This window comes from Hippichthys cyanospilos, chromosome 20, assembly GCF_059441005.1.
Source record: "Hippichthys cyanospilos isolate Australia breed blue-spotted pipefish chromosome 20, RoL_Hcya_1.0, whole genome shotgun sequence".
NCBI lineage: Eukaryota > Metazoa > Chordata > Actinopteri > Syngnathiformes > Syngnathidae > Hippichthys > Hippichthys cyanospilos.
The window spans coordinates 8,928,739-8,944,835 of NC_142388.1; the positions used below are offsets into that span (position 1 = coordinate 8,928,739).

General features: G+C 43.3%; 1 protein-coding gene across 2 annotated transcripts in view; it reads left to right on the forward strand.

Annotated features, from left to right (window-relative positions):
* The window catches only part of pak5 (p21 protein (Cdc42/Rac)-activated kinase 5), a 47,379-nt gene that overhangs the window by 20,916 nt on the left and 10,366 nt on the right, over positions 1-16,097 (forward strand). Inside the window, exons 3-4 of one of the 2 annotated variants that reach the window (XM_088403109.1) lie at positions 1,976-2,014; positions 14,721-15,554. In XM_088403109.1, the coding sequence (XP_088259235.1) occupies positions 1,976-2,014; positions 14,721-15,554 (873 nt within the window). The remainder of the gene's footprint in view (positions 1-1,975; positions 2,015-14,720; positions 15,555-16,097) is intronic. The other variant, XM_088403110.1, reaches the window with a different exon arrangement.

Consider the following 16,097-nt stretch of genomic DNA (forward strand, 5'->3'; position numbering starts at 1 on the left):
TATATGTGAGATTAAAAAGAGTGAGATCATTGTTTACAATTAAACGCTCTCATGTTTTAATCTATTTACAGCACTCGTTTAATCTTATCAGTGGATTCCATTTGAGAAATAAACATTTGAAAAAAAACGTGACCAACCCTTTACAGTATATGCACCTTTGATGCTGTTACGTACTCCTAGCGTATTCTCTTTGTTGCGGGACATTAAAAGTCATGAACAAAGCATCGGGGATCTAAGCGGCAGAGAGCATCAAAGTGAAAAACGACGAGCGGCAAACACAGCTGATGTTTGCTGTCATTGTAAAAAGCAAAAATAGAAAAGACCTACTTTGTTTTCTGACTCAGGCAAAGACGAGTAAAAGTGACATCATACCAGACGGCTACAAAAGCTTGACTTCGAATGAGGAAAATATGCTTAATGCAGATTTAAATTTTGGTAAATCTCAAGACTTAATCCATGAACGTCAGCGCAAGTGTTCATTTTCTGTGTGTGTCTCCTCATCTCTGAGCCTTCTGAGTGTCTCCTCTGTTGTGTTGTTGTTCATTGGCTTCCACACTGATACTCATAAAGACGTTTCAGTAAATTCCAGCTGGCCTCAAGTCGGATTTGTTTCGTCCCCAGCCTCAGCCTACACTGTCCGTCAGCGGTCCGATAATTGTCCGGATTTCCAGAAGGCCCCCACCCCTCGCCGCCCTCCGGGCTGGAAATTAACCATCGATTTGTTTCTGAATTCATAGCACGGTTGACGCGCAGCAAACGCTGAAGCCCCAAATGAATCATCATGTAGAGTTAACGTGAACTTTTCTTTCTGGAGTGGCTGGAAATGACTCAAGTAATACAAGACTATATACACAGCTTTCCTTGATTAAGCCATAAAATACAGAAACAAAGTCATCTACTGACCTTTGTTGTAGGGTCACAGTTTGCAACAGTGCTTTAGTGAGGGATTTTTTTTTTTTTTAATCAAACTTCTTTGCACAACAGATTTTTAAGAATGGAATGCTGAAAACATTAGCAGTGTGAACAGTGATGTGTTTTTTTCTATTTATCGAAGTGTTTTGTACATTACATTTTTGTATTAAGCCAAATGTATTACAATTCATTGACAATTGCCCGAAGCATTCCGCAAAAGGTTTTTGAAAGGGCTAGTGTGTAAGATTTAGAGCGGTTTTTCATTCCGGACAGCAGGAGGTGCTGCAGGTGCTGCATTTCCCATTGTCCGTAGCAATAACAAACATGGCCGCCTCCGGAGAAGTGCCACCTCCCATGTAATATAATTTCATGATAACTAGACCTATGACTATATTTAAAACATACTGTTGGTCTTTAAGAGCACATTTGTTTGCAAGTTTTTTAAATTTACAATCATTTAATTTATTCCTTTTTAATGAAAAACTGATTTTACGCACTGTCCCTTTAAGGCGCAGGTGTTGAACTCCAGTCCTCGAGGGCCTGTATCCTGCAGCTTTTCTGGTTTTCTCTTCTTAACACACCTGATTTGGATCATTTTCAAGCTCCCCCAGAGCTTACTAATGAGCTCATCATTTCAATCAAGTGTGTTGAGGAGAGAAAACCGGAAAACCCGCAGGATACCCGCCCTCGAGGACTAGAGTTCGACACCTATGCTTTAAGGCCAAGAAATGGGATCTTGTACAACGTAAGAGTTAATCTAAATCGGATTTAGCTGAAGAAAAAAAAAAAATCGAGTCAACCAGTTGACCCTTGACCTTCAAATTTGGTCACCATCGTTTCAAGCAAAACTTACCTGTGCCATTTCCAGCCCCAAATCGAAATTCCCCACTTTCCGACCTTGTCACCTGAATGAATCGCGGCCGCGCCATTGGAAGTGCACACGGTTAGCATGAAAGCTCGTTAGCCTCACCTAAAATGGCCACAACCAAGAACAGCAATATGCCACAGGAAATATCTCTGAAGAGGGGGGAACAAGAAAGTAATTGTCTTGCTCTCTTCACAGATATCTCCCAAGAAGGTCCGGCTGTCCGAAACGCCCAAAGTATGACTCCCTCTACCCGTCTGAACCCCCCGACTCCCGAACCCCACCCTCTCGCCTCTTCTTCTCCTCACTTTGCACCCCCCCGCCGGCTAGTTATTGCATCTCCTCGCCGCTGCCTGCTGCCGCCGTGCATATAGGTGGAGGCGGGAAGCGGAAGAATGACTCCACATATGACATAACTACATCGCTCTGCCAAGTCTTTACTTAGAGCTCATTTCCACTCTTCCCTTTGTTTCATCTGCATGAGTTCCCCGCAACCTCCAAAAAACCCCCCACCGCCCTCCCCCCAGGAAATATAGATGAGCTATAGCGGCATGTTTCCATGATCCTCTCCCCCTGATGATGCTAATAAGGAAAATAATAATGACGTGAAAGCTCATTCTGCTCTGTTGACGCGCTTCGAAATATCTTTTCCACCCTATTTACCGAAATACTTCCACCATTTTCACTCTAGGGACGACAGTGGCGGCTTGAAATTCATACAATGTGTGTGTTAAATTGTGCTTTTCCTTATGCTATGCACTCACGCAAAAGGGAACCATCAGGCGCAGAGTGCGGTTGGAGTCTTGAGTGCAGCGAAATGGCTCTTAAAAGTCAAAAGTGGGGCGCACAAACAATAGGGGAAAAGCAGCTTTCTCAGCAGCGGCTTTAGAAGTAACTGGCATACTTTTTTCAGCTTCTCCCTCCTCACTGCTTTGAACCTTGACAGCTTTTTGTAGCCACGGGTTAATGCTAGTGCTGTGCCACTAGGCTCGTCTCGTTGACAGTAACACGACTGCATTACCGCTCATACGCGAATATTTACGCGAATATTTTTATATTTATTAAAGTAATTTTGAAAGCATGCTGTTGGCAAACCGACTCCCCCAAATTTGTGTACTTTGCAGGATTTGTTGAATACGGTAATGCGCCGTTCCTTCGTAGGATCCAGATTTGAGGAGCTTTTTTTCTGGTTATTAACTCATTCAATGCCAGGGATGCATTTGCACGTTTTTTTTTCTTCGTTTTTTGTGACATTCAATCCCAGATACTTAAAAATCTATTTAATAATTAAGTATATGGAAATTAAATCCTAAATGTACTTAAATATCGATTTAGTATGTAAGTATTTTGGATTTAATGTCCGGACTCTTAATAAACGTGAAAATACATCCCTGGCATTGAATGAGAAAATACAGTCTAACTTTTGTTTTTACTATGTGTAATTCCATCACTGGCCACTTGATGGTGGCAAATTTATTTAGTTTGTATTTGAAGAATGAGACGGGAAGAATTTTTTTTTTACGATATAATGTCATTTTCTAATCCTGCTTTTTAAGACTACAGAAAATTATACTATACTATTTTAATGTACATCTCTTTATGAAGTGGTTTGGGCACCATATGGCTGTAGATAAAGCGCTATGTAAGAGAACATGTACCATTCACACTTTACAATATTTTTGCTATCCATTGTCTTTGCTCGCTGTCGATACGTTTAAAGACCCTCAGAAAAGTGCTGTAAATCACCCGTCATCCGTTATCTTTTCAATGTTTCTCGCTCCAGCACAATCCAAATAATTAGGATCATTATCAAACTCCTGCAGAGCATACTGATGAGCTAATCATTTAAATCAGAAGTGTTAGCAGGAGGAGCATCAAAAACATGCAGGATTCTGTCCCTCGATTTTGATTGATGTGCACTAAATGCTATGAAAACATGCCTAGAAAATATTTGGATTTTTTTAAGTGGGTTTCATTAGAGATGCAACAATTCATCAACAAGATTAATGACCAAATATCTGATTTTTTGTCAAAATAATGAAAGAGAAATGATTTTTTACAGCCCCCGATTTCTCTTAGCATGAGCCGCGTGAAGTGGAGTAGTCATCCCGGCATCCTAGCACTCCTGTCTTCCTACCGGTTGTCTCGTGGTTTATGCGTGAAGCCCGTAGCCAAGTTGTCAGGCCGCTCATCTCCACTGGAGCATTATTATTGCTTCCAGCTTCCCTGCCGCCATCGTCATTACGCAGGCTAATCTACAAGTGTGGTTTAACATATCCCCCCAGCAGCATGTCTTAAACATGGCCGGCTCAAAGGTGGCATGTTGATTTCTGAAGAGTGCGTGCGTGTGTGTGTGTGTGTGTGTGTGTGTGTGTATGCGCACCTCCCTCCCTGGCGGGGCTAATGAAAGTCATCTCATGTTGACTTCACACCCTCAAAGGGGCTCATTTCCAGTGATGGGCTGTGTTTATGGCTGCTGGTGAGTTCACGTGAATGTTAGCAAGCGTGTTTATGCGAGTGCGTGTTGTCTTCGGCTCGCAGTTTGCTCAGGTTACCTCAGCCGCGGCGGCTATTACAGTAGACTGGAGTGAGGTGCACCCTACCACCAGGGGGCAATGTTTCCAACATGTTTGCGTGACAAATGCCTGTTTTTCTCACCCTATTATTTACCAGTGTGAAATGGCATTGAGTTTCTCATTTGATTCCTGATATATACAGTGGTAGCTGTCAATTGAGGCCTATTTTGAAAAAAAATCCCCAAATTTTGAATACATCCGGTTTGAAATGACATAAAATGACGTTTTGACTGCTAATTAATGAAAATTTGCTTAAAAGTAAATAATGTGCTTGGTTCTAAGTAGGCTTCATTTTTTTTCATTGGTTTGAAGTTTTTTTTTTTTTTTTTTTTTTTACCATTATTAATTGTAAGTGTCAAGTCCCAAGGCTTTGTTTATATACTGTACTGCTTGATGTTTAACGTCATCATTCGTGACGCTGACGTACGTGACCAATCCAGAAACAATTCGAAACGATTTTCGACTCAAAACGATTTGATTGAAAAATATTTCGTCTATCTAATGAAAAGAAATCATTCATTTTCAGACATCAAATTGACAAATCCTAACCATCGTTGCCGTATAAAATCCTTTTTACACCAAAGATGTATTTTTCATTCTGTCGCCATGGAGCCATCCCTCCGCCAAACACACGCATACACACACACTTCTGTGTGTGCTGCATGCACTGTGGGTAGTGTGGGCGGAGAAATCTCTGTGGGTATTTTCAGGAAGCTCAACGTGTTCAGCCTTACATCATCCTGGAAGAGGTGGATTGTTAGCGTTCAGATCGTGAATGCACAGTTCTTTTGCATAGCCAACACAATGTTACCAAATTAGCTCCTCCCCCCCAAAAAAAGAAAACCCCACAGAGTCAGCTTTTTATAATTTTTCGCCCGTTCAAATGGAGGCAGTAGGACAGCAAAGTCCAAATGGTAGCACGTGATACCCGCTAAGCTCCAAATGTCAGTTGGCCGCCCTGCACCCGCCTACTCTTTTAGAGGAAACCCGATCGTGACGCTGCACGGAAGCTAGAGGGTCTTCAGCCGGGGGCCGACGGGGACATCATGGCGGGGGGCCGAGAGACAAGGGGCCTCGAAAGGCACGGAGGGAGGCCAGAGTCCGGCCGGGTGGAGGGGTCGCCACAACAGGTGGGATGTTTGTTGGCCTCGCTTTTTCTGCTTTAGCGGACCTTCTATTTTTGCTGGTTCTGAGCTCTTGAGAGACCTTTGCTCCACCAACGCCCTCAAACCTTGTAATGCTATTTACATGAGATGCGGTACTGTTCAATGACATCACGTTGTAAAGTGGAGCAATTTGATTCTGTTCGGTTCGGAATTAGATTCGATTCGATATGGTTCGAGAGATGGACATTTTGCATGGATCGAAAATTTTATGATCATCAGAATTTCATAAACTGACACATTTCCTCCCCTTCCTGTTAACTATGGCTGTGTGCATGTTGTCTCGACAAATACTTTCCCCAAGCTATTATAAGCTTGCTTTAATACAACCTGTAAAACGAAACATTTTTCTTGATAAACCACATCTATCTTTCCTTCTCGGCAACACATTATCTACATTAAATTCATGGAGGATTTAGTTGTATATCTTTCACCAGTTTCCTGTTCATTCTTACAGCAAAGTAATTATGACATGGAAGCACTCTTTTATCATCATCTTCATTGACTGTGCCATTCAGTGAGTGAGAGCTACTAGAACGGATCAATGCACCCTTAATTTCAAGTCCAATTTGAGCAGGGCTCAGTCCTGAATTGATGCAGGATTAAATTGGTGTTTGCAGGAATACACTTGAAGCAGAATAGAGTGAGAGAAGAGCATCTGTCTTTTTTGGAGTGGATTCCATCGATCGGTTCCCTCCTCGCTGCTGTCATTCTGGGGATGTTGGCTTCCACCAACCTCCTGCATGCTTTGCCAGAACGGTCTTAAAATGCCAGCGATTGCCCTTCACCGTTTTATTGAATGATACTTTGTTTGGTTTTTGGAAGGACTTTCAAGCCGTTAATTTAAAGATGGGAGTGGTTTCTTCATCCGTTGTTAAGAATAAAAGTCTCAGAATATAGCAATTTGGAAATTAAGGCAATTAGCGAGCATTCATAAACATTCGTTTTGTCATTCAACGCTCCAGCAGCTGGTTGATACTTTAATGTACCTGTGGCGCCCTCGTAAGGCTGAACTGCAAACTACAACATTATTAGCACTCTATACTGCACGTTATTACAATTGATCCTGTTTTTGTGTTAAGTAAATGTGACAATATTTGTTGACAATAGGGACAATAGCTAAATTAAAACATTAAAATTACACGAAAATAAAAGTTTTCAAAAGAAAAAAAAGCAATCAATTCCAAAACCAACAGATATTAACTCAATTATGGTTTACAAGTCCCCTTAGCTCCTCCCGATGAGCGAAACAACTGACCAACTTTAAGTAACGTTTAATATTTCTTTTTCTAATAATATATCAAACGCAAGAACGTGTAAATCATATTTACTATATAAAGAACAATATCAGTTTTAAAATTAACTAATCCAACACAAAAACAAATGCAACCATGAAAGTATGCGGACTTTGTGATGGTTTAGTCCTTAATCATGCGCCACTCAGCGCTACTTGAGCCACAGCCAGAAAGTGTCTCGGTTCTGCCCCATTCCATGCATGCTCCCAATGCAGTAAATTTGTTTCAGTTATTTCTTTGTGCACCGCTAGAGGGCGCCTGCCTACAACTAGTGAAGCTCCTATAGTATAGGACCTATACGTTGGCCTGTTGCATTGACTAATAACATCCAGCAGAGGGTGTCAGAGTCTAAGACATTCAGGTACATGTGAAAGCGGCTCTTTTTAGTATGTTATTGTTGTTACAGTGGAGTCAGGAACATTGGTCTTAACCTAGGCTTGCAGTTCTTGAGTTTTTCTCAGTTCTTTTATGACCTCCTGGATGCACTCAAGAAGTATTCTTCATTGCTCGACCCCTGAAGATTTGCCCCTGTTCCCAATTTGTGAATAATTGCTCTGACAATGGTTTGCTTCAATCACCTATTTTTTTCTTCATTTCCTCCAGAATTTGGATCATGGCATGATGTATGTGTGTAGCCTACCTAACTCTGTCTCACACCTTCTATTTAAGTGATTTTTTTGATTCAGCAAAGGTGGTGGCAATTAGTTTTGGGTATGGCCTGTGAAATTGAACTGAGCTTTCCCAATATTGTGGTTAGTCAGTTGTATTATAATTTAAGTGATTGAGGGTAATTGCTTTCTCATATAGACAGGGGTGCACATAACTGGGATGCAGGTACGCATGCGCGACAGCATAACGTCGCATGCTTCACTTTGCGCATTTGCGTACCTTGCCTAACTTTCGACGATGACGACAACCGAGCCTGAGCTGAGCAATTTTTTATTTACTGAAAAATGGCTCCAGTGCCGCGGCTTGAAGCACAATTAAATATGGTGCACAATTTACCGCCCATGTCTATAGCATATAGGGTCAAATATGTCAGATATATTTGTAGTTTTACCCCCCTTGGTAAATAAAATCATCATTTAGAAATAATTTAGAATCATATCCATTGGTTGTCTCTGTGGTATTAAAATGGGTTCAATGAAATGAAACCTTTGCGAGTTACAGATATGCGAAAAAACATGGAAATCAGGAAAGGGGCAAATACTTTTTTCAGAGCGCTAGCATCTTTGCAGTAATGTTTTGGTGAAAAAAAACGTGACTGACTAGAAAAATTCAGTTTATAACGAATGACTGGAGTGCAGTGCAGCGTGTAGCAGAGGTGATGAGCTTCATGTATATCTAACCAGATGTGGAGATACGCATCTGCGCCGCTATTCTCCGCGTGTTGTGTGCCTTCCGCGATTCCAACAAACACCATAAATCACAGCGACGTCAAGGTTAAGTAATGCTAACCAACCAGAAAATACTGCGCCGCGACTGTGAGCTGCACACGGGAAGCTGGGCGGGAGTTCACACGGGAACTTGTTTTTTGTTGGGTTTTTTTTTCGTTTGTGTGAAAGGTGGTGACTTGGCAATTTTTTCACAAGAATTTGTACATGGCAACTTGCGTAAGACATGTTTTGAAATGCCCTGAGATACAATTACAATTCGTGTACAATATCTATCCAATATTCAGTAATATGACTTATTCGTTTGTGGTGATTTGCATTATTTGTTAATTATGCTAATGTGTGTTTTCTTTTTGTAACTCATTCAATCCCAAAGGTTTATGTTTACATTATGGGTCTAGACATTCAATCCCAGGTACTTTTGAGATATTTTTCTTTTTTTTCCTTCTTTTTGGTACCAAAATGATCAATTACAATGTTACTTTAGTACCTCAAGTGCAAAGTAATCAATTACTTTAGGTACTGAAGAACTAATGTAATTACTTTAGTACTATTACTGTATTTAAATGCATACATTTACTAAAGTTTTAGGATTTGATTTCCTAAATTACTTTGGCGCTGAATTGCACAAAGTACCCGATTACTCTAGTACTAATTATCTACAGTAATTGAATACTTTGGTACCTACTTAATTACTTTGAGTATTTAATTTATTGAGTACCTTCCATTTCAGACATGCTAAAGACTTAGACAAAAATGGAAAGAAATGTAATCAAGCACTCAGGATTCAATGTTCAGACAATAAAAAAAAAAAAAAACATTTTTTTGGATCAAATGAGCTAAATCATATCGATCAAGTCAATTGGCCGACGCCTTTACCGCGTTGCCTCCGGACGCCGCTGTTCGCCAAGCTATGGCGCGCAGCCTCCCTGCAGGAGTCAGCAGAAAGGCACGCTCATTAATTATGGCCGCCTTCGTTAGCAGCAAGGTTAATCCCCCCTTATCTCTCAACGAGTCTCATTTGTCATGCAGCTGCCGCCTCCTCCAACATGGCCGCCGCCCCTTAGTCATTTTTCCAACTCGAGAAAGTACACTTTCCTCTTTTCCTCTCTTCATCTTTCCTTCTTGTCGTTTGTAACGTTAGATTTTGTATTTTTTTGTCGTCCCTTTTGCGTTTTGTGTCCTGTCCTTTTTTATGTCCTATTTTCCCCCTATTCTTTTCCTGTGTGAGTTTTGTTTTCCTAGTTTTTCATGTCTTTCCATGACTTTACGTTTACGTTGTTGCTGTCCAGTGCTTTGTATTTTTTATCGTTTCCTGTCCTTATCCCTATTCCTTTCTTTTGCTTGCCTTTTCTTTTTTTTTTTTTCCTTACCCATGTCCAGTACTGTGTCATATAATTTTTTTATATATTTTTACTCCCAATAATTCTCCTGGTGTTCTGTTATTTTGTGTTGTTTGCTTTTCTTGCTTTCCCTTCCATTTTCTACTTGTGTATTTTGCCATTGTTTTTCTGTTTATTTTTCCCCATAGCCTGTCTTTTTTTTTCTTGCCCTCCCATTGGCCATTCATGTCATGTAATGTATTCCCTTGCCCTTTCCTTTCTTCATCTTTCTTTTTCCTTGTCCTGTTATTTTTCTTTTATTTTCTCACATCCCTTTTCCTCCCATCTTTCCTTTGTAATCTTCAGCTGTTTCTTCGGTTGTCTTGTTCCTTTTGTTTTTTATATTTTTTTTAAAAATTCGCCTTTCCATTCACGGCCACTCTCATGGTTTCTTAACTTGAAGTTTCCTTCGCGTCTTACTTCTAATTTCCTGTCATTTTTCTTATCGTTTCCTTCCCTGCCTTGTTCAGGTCCTGTTCTTTTACTTTACTTCCTTGTCCTTGTCCCATTTCGCCCATCCTGTTCCATCCTCGCCTCTTCCTTTTTTGCCCATTTTTCCCCCTTTCCATTTGTCCATCCATTTCTTTTTCTGCTCTGTTGTCGTGTTTCTTTTGTCATTCTTCCACCCTCATCCTTGTCATTTCCTGTCCTGGCGTCCCCCCCCCCCGTCCCATTTCTTCCCGTCTCCCTCCTCTCCCCTCTGCTGTACTTACCTTGAACAGGCTACGGTGAGTAGATCTATTACAGCTTATCACTAAAGGACAGGCCAACGCAGCACGCCGTTGAAATATGGCTGCTGTCAGAGCCTGCGCCGAGCGCGACCCGACTCACGCCGCCGTAAGGACGTAAAAAGGCAGCGGAGGGGGGGCGCGAGGGCCAATGGGGGCGGTTTCCTCTGAGGCCGGTCGCTATAAGCCCTCTAATTCAAATTAATGGAGAGATTTCAAGGTGCGATCCCGAGCGCTTGACAGTGATTTGGCACACAATTAACCTTGTCTCTCTCTCCTCGCCGACAGCGGCGGCCGTGTTCCTGCCTCCCGTGCAGCCGCTGTTCACGCCGCCTCACGCTGCTATTGATTAGCAGTTATATTAGGCGGTCAATGCTGAGCGCTAATTAAGTTAGCCGGCATGTAAAGCCACTTTCACACGGAGAGCGTCGCAGCAGACCCGCAAATTAATTCATGATTAACTCTGCCAAGCGCAAAAGCGAGAGGCGCTGATTGCACATTTGACTGGTGCTTGAAATGCTGCACCAGTCAAAAGGTTGCAAACAAGCAGATGAAAAGTTCAGGAAATTCAACTGGTAACTCTTGAGAATGCACTGCCGTGGCCTGAAAGGTCAATCCAGTTCATAAAGCGTCATCCGCATCATAAAGTCAATATGTGCGAGGCCAGTTGACTGGGCAAAATGAAAATGATTTTTTTGTTTTCTATATGATCGAGATTTCTTCGTAAAATTAATTAGCATTCTATAATAGGTTAAAATAATAAACGGAGAGTTTGCATTTTCTTCAGGTATCCCCGTTTCCTCCCACTATCCCAAAAACAAAGGACCAACGCAAATCTTGTTTCAATTTGACCTTCTTTTTTTTTTTTTTGCACAAAACAACTCAAAAGTTGCTTATTTTGTACATTTTGTACAAAGCGATTGGAAATGACCCAGAAATTATGTCTGCCCATTTTTTTTGACTCATAACTGTCAGTCAGCACGTTTTTTTTAAATTATAGAACACATTGTGTATTAACTAACATTTTTCCATCTTTGCAATGGTGTAAGTATTAATCTACAATTCAGACTGTGAATTAGACTGTGTTTCCACACTTTTGACTCATACATTCTAAAGATTTTGGGTTAAAAACAACCCAATTATGCATAAAAAATACCTACCCAATATTTAGTCCCGACCCAAGTTCCTGTATCTTTATTTTTTTAGATAACTCATTTTGGGGCTTGTTTGATCCAAAACAACACAGAAAGTTCGATCATATCGCCTCAAATACTGGGTCGCTCCTTTTTTGACCCATCCATCCATTTTCTATAGCTTATCCCAGCCGTCTTCGGGCAGTAGTCGGGTGACGCCCTGAACTGGTTGTCAGCCAATCACAGAGCACACCGGGACAACCATTCACACTCTCAATCACACCTAAGAACAATTTAGACTAACGCACTTACCATGCATGTTTTTAAGTGTTCGAAGAAGCCGGAGAGCCTGGGGAGAGCCTACGCAGGCACGGGGAGAACATGCAAACTCTATACACGGAGACCAGGGAAACCTGGAACTGAACTGTAAACATGTATATTTAGTTTTTTTTTTTTGTCCAATGCATATCAACGGGCACTATATACATGCCAAAAAGTGATTGTGTTTTTTTTTCTTTAAATCACAAACTCCATCCCCCCCTTTAAAGTGCATAAGAGCTCCATATTTCTGTCAGGCAAGGTTGTTGGATGTACTGCAGCATCTGTCCAAATGGTGATAGATTTGCGCTCCTGAGGGCATCCATCCTGCAGCAGCTCAGTTTGACATCGTCACTGCGTTTAGCGGACGTTTCACCTCATGTTCCAGTTGGCGGCATCCAGGCAGCTCATAGCGGGGGACCTTTTGCTCGGAGAGAAGGCTATTTCCATCTTTTATTGTCTGAAGCATATGTATTAGCTGAAAAAAAGCACCACTGGCCTGAAGGTAGTGATAACAATTGTGTATAAATGTGAGCAGATGAGCCCCTCAAGTTATTACAATATGTTGCAAAAGGCAAGCAAGAGCGATGCTGAATTTGCGCGTACTTTTATTGGAGGAAGACAAAAGACACCAGCTCATTCTGGTTTTAAGACAAATACGTGACTTTTTGATTCTTACAATCGGACGAAACGATTGCTGTCTGCCGCGTCTTTTCTACCTTTTCCTGTTGTTTCCCGTTCTTTTTCATCCCTTGTGACAACTCGTGGAGCGAACTTTGTGTTTTGTCGCAAAGAAAATGATAGAAAATGCAATTGAGTGACAGGACATTAACTGGGTTTTTAAAATTGCTGACTCATGAATCATTGCAACCTCATGATGTCATTAAACCGTCTTTTTTCAAATTCCAAACCCCCGTGGTTATATACTATACGTTTACCGTAGGCTATATGCGATCACATTTTGAATCCTGCAGAATGATGAACCCGCATATGAAATTCCCCGAGCTCTCGACTGTCGTGTTAACACGGGTTTATATCCTGGCATCGAGGCCGAATATTCCGACGTGCGTGTCGACACTGATGGATGAATGGCGCTAGCGTGGGGCGTTAAGTGGGGGTGGGCTGGCGCTGTTCAGGTGCTTAAAGACGTACGGATGTTTTCTTGTGTCAGCACATCGCCGCTTTGCATCTTTCCCGCTTCAGCACATGTGACAAGAGCGTGACAGAGACGTGTGACGGTCCATCAAAACTTGCTGACGTTGACAATAATCAGGCCACGCCTACAACGCTGAATCACAATTGCGTGGAACTTTCCAAAATCAAGTTTTACGCCTGCAACCCCTACAAAATGTAACGCCTGCAAAATTCTCCGGGTTCTGGTTTATTCTTCCGCTCTAAAAGGTGTAAAAGAACACGGCGTGCGCGCTTTTTCTTCCTCAGGGGGAATCAAAACAGGCGCACTTGCTGACAGCTAATTTAGCGGCTTTCATGCGCTTCAGTGTGATTGCCACCATTTGAAAACGCGCTGCTGTATTAAAGAGCCGGCCTCGCTTGGAATATATGCACCACCTTGAGCTTACTACCGACGCGTCGTGCAAATTGACGTAGTGTAAATGAAAATGAAAGGCAATGAATATAGTGCATGTCGCAAACCTGGCCTTATTCGATTTTTATATTAATACTATATTTAAAAAAAAAAAAAATTGAGCGCAGTTGTTGAGCCACATCTTTTCAGTTCTATTTCATAGTTGTTCCATAACATTATACCAGTGGTTTGTCCCCTGGTGGCTAGCAAAAAAAAAAAAAAAAAACTGCGGAGGGGCCGCAAGGCTCAAATCACGAGAAAAAAGTTGCGACTTATAGTCCAAAAAATACAGTAGGTTTTTTCAAGCAGTGATTACTAAAGAACACAAAGTAGAAACATACTTTTTTAATGATTGAAGAATAGAATCTAATCTCTGTATGAAATACGAGGCTGGGTTTCCCTTCCCGAAAATACTTTATCCTTACAGCACGATTAATCACTCAACCCTTAACCTCCAAAGTTTTCTGTCGTTTTTCTGACCCTTATGCAACAATCAAGTAAATCAACCCACGCGGTGCTCACGCAACATATTTGTACAAACAAGCACCTGCTGTGTCTGGATTTGCATCGTATCATTTTTTTTCCCCTACACTTCTTTTGCGTCGTGATCCACTACTAGTGCAGCGCTAGCTTCCCGTGAGTCACCGCGACAACGGCATGTAAAAGGCTTAGCGCAAGGTAGGAGGGGATGAGAAGCACCCCCTGATGTTTAAAGCCGCCTCTGCGCCCCGCCACATGCACCCCTAATCGCTCTTGTTTTGTGTGCGCGCGCGCACGACGTCACGACTACTACAACGCATCCCCGCGCTACGCCCACTGAAAATGAAGCTAATCCGTTGCGAGGGAAATGGGGCAGGGAAAGCAGCGGCTCGGATCCACCGCCGGCTTTCTGTTAGCGTCTGAAAATGAGGCTGTTTCGTGGCAGGAAGTGGAGAAAGTCGAAATTTGGTGGAAGTTCTAAAACCCAAATCGTTTGGGTCTCAGACTTTTTTTTTAATGGATTGACTCATTATAGAAATGCCCTATATTGCTAGTTTTTAACCCACTTGCACACACTTTGCAAACCGTACTCCCTGCGTTTATTTTTCGTCCGATAATCAGGATCGTGCCGGAAAAAAATAAGCATTGGTCTATTTCTAGCATGTAGTGTAGATCCAGCTTGAGGAATGCTTGTTCATTCATTGCAAGTGATGATTGATTTCATACTTGAGCCCAAGTCCAAGGAATTGAAATTGTGTCCCCCGAATTTCAATTCCCTCAGTTCTCAGACCGGAATGGCCGAACTGAAATGGAATGCGCCCCCATCGTTTTCGGCCCGCCGCCGTTCAACGTGGTTACCGAGTTGTTTTTTTTTTTTTTCATTTCGCAGACCATCGTGCGGGGGAACCGGCCCCCCAAAGACGCGTCCATCAACGGCCTGCTGGAGGAATTCGACAACATCTCGGTGACGCGCTCCAATTCGCTGCGCAAGGAGAGCCCGCCGGGTCTTCATCAGGCGGGCGCCGGCTCCAGGCCCCCGGCGGGCGCCCGTCCCGCCGGCCCCGAGGAGAACGGTTTCGGCCACTACTACTCGCGTTACTCCTGCGACCTGGACGCCTCCGGCCGGGACTACGCTCCGGACAAGCCGGGCTTCTCCGCCGACGGGGAATGGGCCGTGGGGCGGCATTACCGCTTCACCAAGCACAACGGCCACTCGCACCACATTCGCAGCCCCTTCTACCCGGACGCCATGCCCCAAAAGTCGGACTACGGCAAGCTTCCGCCGGACTACCACACCTACCTGGAGAGCAAGGGGCGCTCCGCGGACGAAGTGGCCTCCACCGTAGGGAGCGGGGTGGGCTCCAGCGGCTATTACCGGGCCTCCGTGGGCGGCTCGTCCAGCCAGGACTACCGGGACACGTCGGTGGGAACCCCGTCCCGCGCCTCCCTTCACAGCGAGCAGATCAACTACCCGGACAGCGAGTGGAGCTACGGCGGAGGGCGGGACGATTACGACAAGCGGCCCAAAAGCTCCTACGTGATGCAGACCAGCCCCACGCCGGCCATCAGGCAGAGGTCCCGCTCGGGCTCCGGGCTCCAGGAGCCCAATGTCCCCTATGCGGCCGGCGGACCCTTCAAGAACCCCGCCCAGGCCCACCCGTACAGCTCCTACACGTACCCGCGCCTGTCTGAGAGCCTCGCCGCCTCGCAGACCATCGGCAAGGTAAAGGCCATGTCAAGAACTTGTTTAGAATTGTCTTCACTTTGCGGTAGCGCCGGAGACGTACCCATTGAAGCGTCCGCTGAGTACTCACTCCGCGTTTAAAAGAATAGTCTGTCCGAGCTTCCCGTCGACATTAATGGACGTCGTTTCGATCCCCCGCCGCAGTCCGATCGATTACAGCTTAAAGTTTGGAGCGCGCGGCCGTGACATAATGAACGCCAGGAGAGCGGGCGGAAAGTGAAGTCGAAGGGAACAAAGGAAGAGGGCAGGCGAGGTAGATGACAAAAAGAATAAAAAGACTTCCCAGAGCAAGATTACATTTAAGTAATAAGATGCTGCGTTTTAATGGGATTCTTATGTAAGAGCACAGGATTCCAAAAAAAGAATTTTATAGAAATACGACATCGTTTCAAGCTATCGGCGATTGGGATGACAACCAATCATATTGATAATAATCGAATACTGTTTTGATATGGCTGATATCGTACCGATATTAATATCCCATCGGGATATCCCTAGTTGATAGTCTGCCCATTTTCAGCA